The sequence below is a fragment of the Aotus nancymaae genome, unplaced genomic scaffold, assembly GCF_030222135.1.
Source record: "Aotus nancymaae isolate 86718 unplaced genomic scaffold, 86718_ANA_hifiasm-v0.15.2.pri h1tg000011l, whole genome shotgun sequence".
In the NCBI taxonomy this organism is placed as follows: domain Eukaryota; kingdom Metazoa; phylum Chordata; class Mammalia; order Primates; family Aotidae; genus Aotus; species Aotus nancymaae.
This window is the reverse complement of record NW_026988422.1, coordinates 48,222,031-48,236,116: the sequence shown is the minus strand read 5'-3', so window position 1 is coordinate 48,236,116 and position 14,086 is coordinate 48,222,031. Positions and strand designations below refer to the sequence as shown.

At 43.2% G+C, this 14,086-nt stretch overlaps 2 protein-coding genes across 3 annotated transcripts in view; one reads left to right on the top strand and one right to left on the bottom strand.

Moving 5' to 3' along the window:
* LOC105725186 (coiled-coil domain-containing protein 170-like) overlaps window positions 1–14,086 on the top strand; it is a 119,427-nt gene that overhangs the window by 6,357 nt on the left and 98,984 nt on the right. The window lies entirely within an intron of this gene.
* Window positions 1–14,086, bottom strand: part of MTHFD1 (methylenetetrahydrofolate dehydrogenase, cyclohydrolase and formyltetrahydrofolate synthetase 1) — a 73,016-nt gene that overhangs the window by 1,173 nt on the left and 57,757 nt on the right. The window contains exons 22-27 of one of the 2 annotated variants that reach the window (XM_064374928.1): window positions 14,021–14,062; window positions 10,522–10,622; window positions 9,508–9,685; window positions 4,901–5,008; window positions 3,923–4,075; window positions 505–598 (exon numbers count right to left, since the gene is read on the bottom strand). In XM_064374928.1, the coding sequence (XP_064230998.1) occupies window positions 509–598; window positions 3,923–4,075; window positions 4,901–5,008; window positions 9,508–9,685; window positions 10,522–10,622; window positions 14,021–14,062 (672 nt within the window). In that variant the 3' untranslated portion in view covers window positions 505–508. The remainder of the gene's footprint in view (window positions 1–504; window positions 599–3,922; window positions 4,076–4,900; window positions 5,009–9,507; window positions 9,686–10,521; window positions 10,623–14,020; window positions 14,063–14,086) is intronic. The other variant, XM_021669068.2, reaches the window with a different exon arrangement.

Genomic DNA, 14,086 nt, shown 5'->3' with positions numbered 1-14,086 from the left:
GCAATGTCACTCATTGCAGTCAGTACTAAGGGCCCTTTCACCTAAGGCCCTAAGAACTGCTGGATTGGTCCCGTTTTCTTCTCTTTCCAGTTACACTTCTAAGACACTGACTAACTCTTGCCTTCTAACTACCTATTCAGAGTATACAGACCGTCAGCTGTTCCTGACCTGCAATGTGTCATCAACTCTGAACCCCAAGACTCCTTGGGCTGCAGCAGAGGGAGTCTAACCTCCCCTGCCGTTCCCTCTATAGTTTATTGGGCAGCAGTTTTCTCCCCTACGCTGTCAACCATGCATGTCTTCCAAGAATGTGTTGAAATATAAATATTTCAATTAATTGGTTATTGCCAACTCTCATTCCTATCCCCTCTCCCCTCAAAACATTTCTGAAGAGAAATGTTTTGAAAGCATTAGAATGTGAATTTTTATAGTGCCAGTTTGAGCCCTATAATTCATAAGTAAGCTACATAAGGAAAACAAAGTTCTTACCTAGTAACAACTTACCTGTTTAGAATAATCCATTCACCTGTTCTGTTTCAGGGTCCAAATCAATATCATAAAAACAGGGCCGGGTGGGGAGTCCAGGCATTGTGCTCATCTAGGATGTAAAAAAGCATTACAAACAAACTTAAGCTGGCTCACACCTATAATCCTAGGCTGAGGTGAGAGGATCACTTGAAGCCAGGAGTTCTAAACCATCCTGGGCAACATAGTGAGACCCCCATCAGTACAAAAAATAAAAAAATAGGCTGAGCATGATGGCATGTGCCTGTAGTTCCAGCTACTTGGGAGGCTTAAAGCAGGAGGACCACTTGAGGCTAGGAGGTTGAGGCCACAGTGAGCCATGATCATGCCATTGCCTGGGTGACAGAGCGAGGCCGTGTCTAAAATAAACATAAAGTCATCTTTTATTTCACTTTTCCTTCAGATAGAAAGCCCAAAAGATAGATCATTTTATAGTTGTCAATAAAATGGGTACTCTTCTTGTTACATACTAAAAATCAAGTCACTGATCCTGTTATAAACTCAAACTTAGAAACTGATCCCAGCTGGGCATGGTGGCTCATGCCTATAATCCCAGCATGTTGGGAGGCCAAGGCAGGTGGACCACCTGAGGTCAAGAGTTCGAGACCAGCCTGACCAACATGGTGAAACCCTGTCTCTACTAACAATACAAAAATTAGCTGGGCATGGTGATGCACGCCTGCAATCTCAGCTACTCAGGAGGCTGAGGCAGGAGAATCGCTTGCTTGAACCTGGGAGGTGGAGGTTGCAGTGAGCCGAGATCGCACCACTGTACTCCAGCCTGGGTGACAGAGCAAGACTCCGTCTCAGCAACAGCAAAAAAGAAGCTGATCCCTCATGTCCTTCTGCAAACCAAACACTAGCCTTCACTATCATCTTCCATATTGATGGTGGTCACAAGTAGTAACAGGAGGTGTTTCCACCTTCACCTTACAAGGATGAGTGCTGAGGAGTAGAGGAGTTGTTTACTCACCTCCTCAGCTCACGCTTTGCAAGACCAAAAGGAGGTGTAGGGCTTGTGTGCTTTTAAATTTTGTTTCATTCTGTCTTGCTAGCTGAGCTGCCAATGTGATTTTTGCTTCAGCAACATGACGGTGGGAGTTACTGTCCTTTAACTTGGGCCAAGACACTTTTGTACATAATCTAGATGGTTTTATAATCACTATTCTTACTGGCCCAATATGGGCTTCTAAAACTAAACTTGTAATGCTTACAAATTATATTTGTACTTGCTGCTTTTCTAAAGACTCAGCTTTGACAAATTTCTGCTTAGATGCAAATTTGTATGGCTTGCAAGTGGAAACTCAGTATATTTTTATCTGTAACAATGTCCTATATAATGAATACACACAAGTTCCAAATTAAATCTAGACAGGAAAACAGCTTAGGTTACTTCTAAAATTTAACTATAAAAAGGTTATTAAAAAAGAATGAGTCATCTTCTGTAACAAAAGCATCATCAATACTTTAGAAAATCACATTCTGACTGACTTCTGAATATCAGTCAATATTCCCCAAAACACATTACAGGAATCTGACAACTGGTTTATATTCTCATACTCTGTAAGAGGTAAGGAGGTGCTAGGTGTGAGACAAGTAGGAGAAAGGAAAGGATTGGTCTTTAGACCCAGCAGAAAAACCTAAAGATGACATTATAAAGATAAAAGACATCAATGTAGACATACATGTACCTGTCAGTAGAAAACCCTAAAGATGGTTCCCTCAGCAGTGATTAGTAGGATTTTTGATATTTTCACTCATTCTTAAAGAGGATTTTCCCTCCTAAACATGGGTCATTGATAATAAATATATAAAAAAAGAAAATATTATGTGTACACACATATGAACCTAGATATAAAATTCTGAAAAGAAATCATCACACTTTGAATTAATATAGATAATATTCAAATAAAATCTGAGTCCCATTAAGGCCCCAATGGCAACTGGAAGGTGTTAGAATAGTGATGAAACCATTTGATCATGTGTGGAAACATCTTGGTTCAAGTTAAACTTGAAGGGCTCTGACGCATCCTTTGTTCTAAATGAGAACGTCTTGAGTTGGGCAGGCTGTGTCTGTCTCTACCTTACAGCCTGAGTCTCACTGGCCTGACTGCTTCCAGATTTGCTTTCACCTCTACTGTTACCCTTTTCTTCTTGTGAAGATCAAAAGTGAGAAGAAAGAGTATAGCTTTCAGCTGGTAGTTGCTGACCACTTCTCCAGAAAGAACAAGACATATTCCTGCAGTATTCAAGGTGCTGGGTAAAAATAGTGGAACATTTCTACCAAAAGGGGATTTCTATAAATCCTGGAGACTGATGTACATCATAGCAAGGCTAAGCCTCCTGCTCTCTGGAGGGCTAAGGAGGCAGTGAGATGCAGGCATTTGTGCTAAGCACCACTATGACGTGATGATGCTGCCTTACAGTGTAGCCGAGGGCAGCAGGGCTCTCACCTTTCATAATTTGTCCAAGGCCAAGATCCAAAGAGGTGAAAGTGGATTCAGCTCTAATGTCCTGCGCTTTCAACTCTATAATGCCATCTCCTACCACTTTCTTACTGTACTGAAGGAATGACATAAATCCAAAAGGAGATATTGGTTCTTTTCCATGTGTGTTGGTGTAGTTCAACATTTCAACCCTGTATTGCATGTAAGTACAATCTGCAGATACAGGATACGGGGCAGATTTAGGGGATAACCTAGATTCAGGATCCATGGTAACCTTGGAACAATGTCAGCCCGAACTATGATTATGTCCTTAAGCATCCCTCCCCTCTGCTTCCCTGTTGGCAGTATTCTTCCTTGAATATGCATAAAGTCTATAAGATAAGAAAGCACTGGACACCTTATTCACCTTGAAGTGTAAATAAGCAACCTCACCTTTCCTATCTCCAGGGTCCATTTGCATTTTAATGGGGGAAATTCCTTACTCAAAAATAATAAACTCCCTGAATTTCAGGCATAAGTTCTAGGCCTGTCAGCGAGAGCCTGGGGGTGTAAAACCTCTGTCCCTACCTCCTAGGGCTGTTGGAAACTGAGTTAATCTGTGTAAGGCTCCCAATAAACATTAACTGTGATTATATGTTAGCAGTACCCCAGCCTATCAACTGGGCTCATCCTAGATTCAGTGAAGGGCATACTGCCCCTGGGAAACAGATTTTTTATTCAGTAGGAGTAGTCATGGCATCATTCTTGAATTGACACCAAGATGGTCCACAGCAAGAGCTATATAGCTCCTGCTTTGTAGCTTATGATCCACAGCAGTCATAATAGGCCTGATTCCAATTTTCTTCTGGGCAGTGAACTCTGCTCACGTGGCATTTGCTTGATGGTTTTGGCAACACACTTAAGACAATAAGCGTACATGCGCCCACTCCTTCCTTGCAGCACGCACTTACCGTTCCTACTAAAGGGTACAGAAAACCAGCCCCGACGCTGGCACGGATGTCACGAATGGGCAGAACGAAGCCTGTAGGGACACCTTTTTGCTCTGGGTTGTGAGACAAGGACAAGTGTGTTTTGGCCATGCAGATGGGGAGATTCCCAAAGCCCTGGGGAAAGAAGAGAATAGAGGGAGGACAAATGAAAAGCTGACAACACAGCAATGACCATCTGGGCCCTGTGATTACATGGATTCTTCAATTTATCTGAAACATCCAACTCCCTTTATATACATCTATACCTCGCTGTCCTCCAAAAACAACAACAAAAAAAGAACTCTGTTGGGTGAGGAGTTAAGTACAACTGTAGTCCACAAGTGAATATTTTATTTCCATCTATGGAAATAAAAATAAAACCAATTTAAAAAATAGTTTGGAGTAGATATGAGAATAAAATTGGAGAGGGTCAGGTGCAGTGGCTCATGCCTGTAAATTCCAGCACTTTGGGAGGCTGAGACGGGTAGACTGCTTGTGCCCAGGAGTTTGAGACCAACCTGGGCAACGTGGCAAAACCCCATCTCTACAAAAATACAAAAATTAACCAGGTGTGGTCGTGCATGGCTGTAGGCCCAGTTAATCAGGAGGCTGAGGTGGGAGGATCACTTGAGCCTAGGAGGCAGAGGCTGTAGTGAGCCAAAACTGCACCACTGCACTCTAGCCTGGGTAATGGAGCCAGACCCTGTCTCAAAAAAAAACCGGAGAAGTTCTCAATATTTTGGTAAGACATTCCATATTTCTTCATGGATTTCTACACATTCATATATCACCTATATGAACCAGGAACTGTGCCGTCTAATCCAAACCCAGTATTTCAGAGGAGAGAAGGCTACCACCCAGAGAAGTGAAGTAATGGGTGCTTGGCAGGGCCGGGAGGACCCAGGGATTGTGACTTGAAGGCCTGCTTTGCAGAGTTGAAAGGACAAACTAACCAACTACCTGCTTTGTGTAGACTTCAGCTTTATGTTGAGCTTCAGGGAGTAATTCAATGTCGTCTGCCCCATAGATCTTCTGTGCGATGATCCTGATTTTATCCTCAACTGGGAGCTAATGAACAAGAGACAAAGTCATGGTCCAGACATAATGACTGGAAATATGTAAGGACATTTAACCAGGACATGGCCACATTCTAGGTCAGAGTCCCTAAAAGGGGCAGAAGATGGTTTATATATATATACATATGCAAATAGTTTGAGGTTGATTGAGTTAGGAAGACTTTCTTTCTTTTTATGTGAGACAAAGTTTCCCTCTTGTTGCCCAGGCTGGAGTGCAATGGCACGATCTCAGCTCACCAAAACCTCTGCCTTCGGGGTTCAAGCAATTCTCCTGCCTCAGCCTCCTGAGTAGCTGGGATTATAGGCATGCACCATCATGCCTATAATCCCAGCTACTTTTGTATTTTTAGTAGACACCCCCCGGCTAATTTTGTATTTTTAGTAGAGACGGGGTTTCTCCATGTTGGTCAGGGCTGGTCTCAAACTCCCAACCTAAGGTGATCCACCCACTTCTGTCTCCCAGAGTCCTGGGATTACAGGCATGAGCCACTGCGTCCTGCGAAGAACACTTTCTTTTAATACCAAGCCTCAGATTTTATAAGTGAAAATGTCCCACAGAGGTAAAGTTTTTATATCTACATATACAGATATATATAGAGAGAGAGAGAGATAAAAGGAGGCTGGGGCAGGAGAATTGCTTGAACCCGGGAGGTGGAGGTTTCAGTGAGCTGAGAGCACACCATTGCACTCCAGCCTCGGCAACAAGAGCGAAACTTTATCTCAAAAAAAGAGAAAAAAAGTGTTCCTAACCCAATCAACCTCAAACTATATATAAAAATATGTACTTATATAAGTACATATTTAAAATCTCTCACTAGGTACATCATAAACAGTATTGCTGACTACCCAAGAATAATTATTTCTTCATAATAGTAGAGGCAGGGCGCGGTGGCTCACACCTGTAATCCCAGCACTTTGGGAGGCCAAGGTGGGTGGACTGCTTGAGATCAGGAGTTTGAGACCAGCCTGGCCAACATGGTGAAACCCCGTCTCTTAAAAAAAAAAAAAAAAAAAAAAAAAAAAATTACAATAAATAAATAAAAAGTAGATGTTCTGGCTGGGTATAGTGGCCCATGCCTGTAATCCCAGCACTTTGGGAGGAACCCAAGGCAGGAGAATCACTTGAGCCCAGGATTTTGAAACCAGCCTGGGCAACATAGCTGCACTCTGTCTCTTTAAAAAATAAAAGCAATTTTAAAATAATAAAATTAAAAAGTAGATCTTCCAATCTGGAGATCAGTCTTGGCAAAACAGGCCTAGTGACACCGTTTATGAAATAATAAGACATCTAGTGTCCATCTACATAACTCCCAGTTTGTATATGAGGCAGATGCTACCCTTAACACAATTGATTAAGTGCAAGCACCAGGAACTGGGAAATAGTCATAACAGTAATATCACCTAGGTATTAGGAAAAAAACAACCCAGTGATTTACATGATCAACACACACTGGGCGTGTCTGCCTTCTGTGGCACCTGAAGCAAACAGTACAGTGGACAGAGACCAACAGTCTAACTGGTGAGGGCCTCAGTCCCATGGGCGGTTTCCTCTGGGGCAGAGTCTTCGGAGAACGGGAGCTGGCTTCTGAAATGCTGTGTAGACTAGTTCAGGACATTAAGATTCAGAGAGAACAGCATAGGGAGAGGTTGCCTAAAGGAAATGAGAAGGAAAGCTACTCACGGGTAATTTGGATGAGCAAATTACAGAAATTAGGCAACATATCTGGCTCTATACTCCCTAGCAACTAAAGCTAAAAGAACATATTAGGCAAGGATGTATGTATGTATGTATGTATGTGTGTATGTATATATATATGTATGTATTTGAGACGGAGTTTCGCTCTTGTTGCCCTGGCTGGAGCGCAATGGCACCACCTCAGCTCACTGCAACCTCTACCTCCCGGGTTCAAGTGATTCTCTTGCCTCAGCCCAAGTAGATGGGATTATAGGCATGTGCCACCACACTTGGCTAATTTTATATTTTTACTAGACGGAGTTTCACCATTTTGGTCAGGCTGGTCTCGAACTCCTGACCTCAGGTGATCCACCCACCTGATCTCCCAAAGTGCAGGGATTACAGGTGTGACCACTGTGTCCAGCCAAGTTTTGTTTTTAAAAGGAGCAATACTCTATCTATAAAAACAAAAATTCCCTTCTGAACTAAAGAGTGATAATTTATGAAGGGGCTTTGTGAAATGGGCATGAATAAAGTGAATATTCAATAAGGACTTTATAAAGATGCAACACAGATTATTTTCATATGCATCTCATAACTGGAGTGCTATAAATGCCAAGGCACATTTAGAACTTCTGAAGCAAAAGCACTTTGGTGAAAGGGTGATTTAAGAGTAACAGACGCTGAGTAAGACAAAAAGTGGCAGCCTCCTGTTTGCCAGAATGCATAAAAGTTCCAAGTAGAAATGGGTTATAAAGTCCATATGTCCTTACTCTTCCAGGTCTCCTGCTTGTCCTCAAGGACTAGGCTTCCAGCCTTGGGTGCTAAGCCTAGAGAAGGTGCCTATAAATGCTTTGCATTTGTGTGCAAATTTGTGTTTATGGCATTTTTCTAAAAAGATGATTGCTGAACAGATTTTAAAACTTGTCTATAAAACCAAAGCTCAACAGGAGAATGTCAGTGTCAATGTTAATTAACTGTAAGTATATTATATCTGCAAGAGGCAAAGAGAAATAAGAGAACGCTACAACTCAAAAGTAGTAAGTTTATTCCTTCTACTTCTTGATGGCTGTTTTTTAAAGTCTATGATTATCTTTTAAAAACCAAGCCAGGCCAGGCACAGTGGCTCAGGCCTATAATCCCAGCACTTTGGGAGGCAGGAGGATCACTTGAGCCCAGGAGTTCAAGACCAGCCTGAGCAATACAGGGAGACCTAGTCACTACAAAAAATAAATAAATAAATCTTTTTTTTTTTTTTTTTTTTGAGATGAAATTTCTCACTTATTGCCCAGGCTGGAGTGCAGTGGCATGATCTTAGCATATTGCAACCTCCACCCTCTGGGTTCAAGCAATTCTCCTGCCTCAACCTTCCAAGTAGCTTGGATTACAGGCACTCGCCACCACACCCAGCTAATTTTTTTATTTTTAGTAGAGACAGGGTTTCACCATGTTGGCCAGGCTAGTCTCTGACTCCTGACCTTAGGTGATCCACCCACCTTGGCCTCCGAAAGTGCTGGGATTACAGGTGTGAGACACCATGCCCAGCCAATAAAACAAATTAGCCAGGCTTGCTAGTACATGTCTGTTGTCCCACCTACTCAGGAGGCTGAGGTGGGAGGTCCACTTGGGCCCAGGAGGTTGAGGCTACAGTGTGCCATAACTATACCACTGCACTCCAGCCTGAGCAACAGAGCAAGACCCTGTCTTAAAACAAAAACAAACAAAAAAACCAAGCCAAAAACTAGCCTAGAGAATAGGAGCAGAATTAACTGCAGCATATATATCACATGTTCCTACAATGTTTCCAAATGTTGTTTCTGTACTAGTTAATGTCAAATCACATCTGAAATACATTGGACAGATAAATGAAAACAAAACACAACCCTATAATAAGAACAGCCTTTTCCTGAACTAGCTTTATTGTATCAGAGTAAGCAGGGCTCTGCTTAGACCAGGTGTAATTTAATTTGCTCAGTGATGGAACAAATGATGAAGCTTCCTGGAGTACTTTGGTTTTGCATATGAGGGCCCTGCACTTTGAGCAGCACCTTACCAGGAAGTGAGCTTGGGAGGCACGCTTTGTTCCCCTATTACTGAGAAGCCATCAGAAAAATTTTGTGAGCTCCATGCAGCCCCTTACCAATCTGCTACATCATGGTTGTTGCCTTGTGTTAAAGGCTGCAATGAATTACACATTTGGTCTATATTTAACCTTCTCTTCTGCCACCTGTACTTTGACCCTTTTCAAAGTTAGGACATGAGCAACGGTTCCCCCACCACCCTGGGGTATTCCTGACTAAATCCCCTCTGTAAGTGAGCAGCAGCATAGTTAATAAAAAGGCTGTCTGGCCGGGTACAGTGGCTCACACCTGTAATCCCAGCACGGGAGGCCAAGGCAGGTGGATCACGAGGTCAGGAGTTTGAGACCAGCCTGGCTAAGATGGTTAAACCATGTCTCTACTAAAAAAAATACAAAAATTAGCTAGGTGTTGTAGTGGGTGCCTGTAATCCCAGCTACTCAGGAGGCTGAGGCAGGAGAGTCGCTTGAACCCTGGAGGCAGAGGTTGCAGTGAGCTGAGATTGCCCCACTGCACTCTAGCCTGGGCGAAAGAGCAAGACTGCTCTAAAAAAAAAAAAAGCCTTCCACAGCTGAGAGTCCAGGCTGTGGTTGTGTGGTTGTGTAACTCACCTACATCGGAATCAAACCACAAGGCTGAAGCTGCGAAGCATGTGGCTCTAAACAGACGTAGTCACACAGAAACCTCATGGTGCCCTTTTTGACTTTTTTCTTCTTTTGCATACTGCAAGTCACCCACCTTGAGGTCGTAAAGGAGTTGGAAGCTGCTGGGTGCTTGTGCTGCTCTCTGGACAGCCTGAGCCAGAGCTAAGGCACCCTTGCCTCCTTCTGCCCAGTGAGTGCACTTCACGGCATCAAAAGCCCCATGTTCTCGGGAAAGGCGGCTGATGAGGTCCAACTCAGCTTCTGTATCTGTCCTGTAAAGGAAGCACTTCATATCAAAGCATGGAAGACAGCTGGAGAAGACAGAATCTGTCTTCTTTTTGCCATTAAACCTCATGTGAATTACCCACTGATAAATGAACCCTAACCAATAAATTCAGCCTGGTTTTGAATCTCAGCTCCAAAACTTACTAGCTGGTGGCTTTTGGCCAGTTACCTAATCTTTATGTGCCTCAATTTCCACCTGGATAATATGGGAATAATCACAGCACTTATTTCACTGGGACGTCATGAGACTCAGCTGGTAAATCCATGTGAAGTACTTGGAAAATTCCCAGTACCCCACAAGAAATCAGTAAATACTAGCTTTTAAGAATTTTGCTTCCGATTCTACTGTGGTGAGGCCATTATAACAAAACCCAGACCAGCACTGCAATATCTAAACAACCCACACAAGTTCTTGTACAACTCCTTCCAGTGCAATCTGCCCAATTCTTTGTCAAGACAACATCCCACCAGATCTAGTAAAATAACGGAACACTATAGGCCTATGATCTTCCATTAGCATAAAAGGCCTCTAAAGATGAGAAAGGAACGCTGAACTTCAGGCTTGTGTATTACCCACTTCCCCCAGTGGGGAGGAAGGGGGCCCACAGGAGCTGAATCTGACTTCGGGACCCTCAGTGGGTGAGGTGGCTAGCCCACTGTGACATACACAGTGCCTGTCACAGCACAGGCTAAAACCGCAGGCTATAACCAATAGCAGTAACTGAAAAATAAAATAAAGCTAAAAGCAGTACTGTATAATCAGCTCCAGGAGATGTTTCCTGACCATTTTCCACATTCATCCTTTTCTATGCCCCATACTTACTTGAATGCATTCACAGCCACTACTACTGGAATTCCAAACATTCTGGCATTTTCAATTTGTTTCTTCAAGTTACTGAAGCCTTTTTCAACCAGCTCCAGGTTCTGTAAAAACAACAGTGAAAGGTCTATGAGATCAGAGTTGAAAACCACTGCAGGTTCTTCTTCAAAGGCAAACAGCCTCCTTGTGCCAGCAGCCACTCACTGTCAGGATAAGGAGGCCAAGAAAGGAGCAGGTCCCTTGGTGCATTTCTTCCAGCACGGTGAGTGTATGCTATGGAGGACTGCAGCTTTCACTCCAGCCTATGGCACTAGAGTGGAGCTGTGCTTGTTTCCCAGCCTTCGAGAAAACAAGAGCTCATGTATTTGCTGTCATTATGCCACATCATTATAGCTTATTTGCTGCTTGAAGGGAATTAGTTACTCGTACCCAAATTATATTTACAAATTGCGTTTAAGGATTTTATGTATTCATAGGGGTATGATAATACAAATTGACTCTACTCAGCACAGCACAGACCCTTCCATCAGAAGACAGAGCCGGCCGGGCACGGTGGCTTACACCTGTAATCCCAGCACTTTGGGAGGCCAAGGCAGGTGAATCATGAGGTCAGGAGTTCAAAACCAGCCTGGCCAACATAGTGAAGCCCCGTCTCTACTAAAAATACAAAAAATTAGCCGGGCGTGGTGGCATGCACTTGTAATCCCAGCTACTTGGGAGACTGAGGCAGGAGAATCGCTTGAACCCAGGAGGCAGAGGTTGCAGTGAGCCCAGATCGCGCCACTGCACTCTAGCCCCAACAACAATGTGAGACTCCATCTCAAAAAAAAAAAAAAAAAAAAAAGAAGACAGAGCCTAACAACATAGTGGCTGGCACAGAAGAGGTATTTGTTATATGGCTGCTATAAATACTGCCAGGAAATACTTCAGGCAGGCTGGTATTGAACTCCTGGGTGCAAGTGATCCTCCGATCTCAGCCTCCCAAAGTGCTGGGATTATAGGTGTGAGCTACCATCCAGCTTGGTTCTTTTTTTTGTGACAGAGTCTTGCTCTGTTACCAGGCTGGAGTGCAGTGGAAATATGAAGTAAGCAGTGATGCTTTCAAAGGTTTTAATGAATTCAACCATGAACAAGGGTAATAAATAAATAAGATAAATACTATCTTTATGACCCAGGCCAGTGGCTGGGCCCAACGGCTCACACTTGTAATCCCAGGACTTTCGGAGGCCGAGGCAGGAGAAGCCACTTAAGCCCAGGAGTTTGAGACCAGCCTGGGCAACATAACAAGACCCTATCTCTACAATTGAAACGTTAATTAAAAAAAAAAAAAAAAGGGCCGGGTGCAGTGGCTCATGCCTATAATCCCAGCACTTTGGGAGGCCAAGGAGAGCGGATCATGACATCAACAGATCGAGACCATCCTGGCCAACATGGTGAAACCCCATCTCTACTAAAAATACAAAAATTAGCTGGGCGTGGTGGTGCATGCCTGTAATCCCAGCTACTTGGGAGGCTGAGGCAGAAGAATCACTTGAACCTCGGAGGCAGAGGTCGCAGTGAGCCGAGATCACGCCACTGCACTCCAGCCTGGTAACAGAGCAAGACTCTGTCACAAAAAAAAGAACCAAGCTGGATGGTAGCTCACACCTATAATCCCAGCACTTTGGGAGGCTGAGATCGGAGGATCACTTGCACCCAGGAGTTCAATACCAGCCTGCCTGAGCAACATAGGGAGACCCTGTCTCTACAAAAAATTAAAAAACTAGCCTGGTGTGGTGGCATGTTGCTGTAGCCCCAGCTACTTGGGAGGCTGAAGCGGGAAGACTGCTTGAGCCCAAGAGTTAGAGGCTGCAGCTATGATCACACCTCTGCACTCCAGTCAATGAATTACAATATAAACACTCAATAAATATTTATCATGCAGATGTTATAAAAGTGAGACCCATCTGTGTCAACATGGAACCTGTCCAAGATGTACTAAAGGTGCAAAACCATCGAGAGCTTAATTATTCCATTTTAGGACAAACACAAAAATACATGTGTATAATTCTTTAAATGTTAAGTATGCACCGAACTGTTAAGAGGACTCACATACATTATATTCTTCTAATCTTTAATAATAATTATTGATTTTTACAAAGGGTGTATTACTATTGTAGGCTTAACAATACAATAAGTATTTTAAGAATAAAAAGAGTCTTCTATAAAAATACATATACTGAATTATAAGCAAAACCCAGCAGTAATATTTGTGGATCCCAAAAAAGCAGAAATAGGTAGGATAAAAGGTAGAAAACAACTGGGTTCATTATAAATGTGATTATGCTTTTTTCCTTTAATAATTGAAAACTGAGATTATGATTTATTTGAGCTTCTAAAGAACACTGCTAATTCTTTACTTCTAGTCACATGAAAACCAATTAATATGTAAGGCTGATAGAGAACAGTTTTAAATAAGTAGAATTTCTTAAATGAAGATACCAGCTGGGCCAGCTAGGGGCAGTCACTGTAATTAGACACAGGAAAGGCTGTGGGGTGGCAGGAGGGCCAGAACTGTGAATTTCCCTCCTACGCGTGAATCAGACAAATGACCATAAAAGGCAAACCATAACTCAGAAGACAGGCAGACTGAAGGTACCAGCAATTTTTTCTAACCAATTTTGAAATACTTCATTTGGTGCCTTAACAGTGACCCTGTATTGCTTGATAATAGCTTCCAAAAAGGCAGAAAAATTGAATTAGCAGTGAGAGCAGGTGACCTTGCCATGTTATCTGATGGCCTGTCTCTCCTGTAACCACCCCAAACTGGCTTTAGAAATGTTTCTTTAATGGTAAATGACATAACTATGAAAAGGTTTGAGCTCACAGTTGTTCTCTGGGCTCCTGTTTGATGCTATATATATCTAGGAAGCTTTGCCTAGAAAAACAACCAGAATCCTGACCACGTATCTTGGCCCTTTAATATGGATTTAAATTTGCAGAGAAGAAGCCATTTCAGAAAAGGTCTCTACTTCTGATCTGAATGGCATTTGGGACCTACCCAGCCAATGCAGGGAAGCCCATGGAGGGGAACTGCTGTTAGTCTTGGACAGGGTTTCTCCACCTCACATTCCTGACATCTGAGCTGGGTAATGTTGTGGGGGGCTGTCCTGTGCATTATAGGATGTTTAGCCAGCAGCCCTGGTTTCTACCCACCACATGCCAGTAGCACTCCCCACTTCCAGTTGTAACAATAAACAAGTCTCTAGGCATTGCCAAATGTTCCCGGGGTCAAAATCACCCCGCTGAGAAGCAACCACTGGTCTAGGGCAGTGGCTTATTGGCACCCTATGTGGGACAATTCTGTTTTGTGAGGTGCCTCTTCCCTATCTAGTCATTTAATATAACTCCTCGGCACACTGCAGGCCTTTTGGCATCCTGCACCCTGGTCACAGGGGTGGAGAAATGCTGATTCAGGGTGTGATGCTTTCTAGGACACATGACGAGAAATAACTGAGGTTACCTCCTCTATGTAAGCCTTGGGAAGAGGCAGTCCCGCAGTGACCTGGAAGGAAAAGAAACAGAGTCA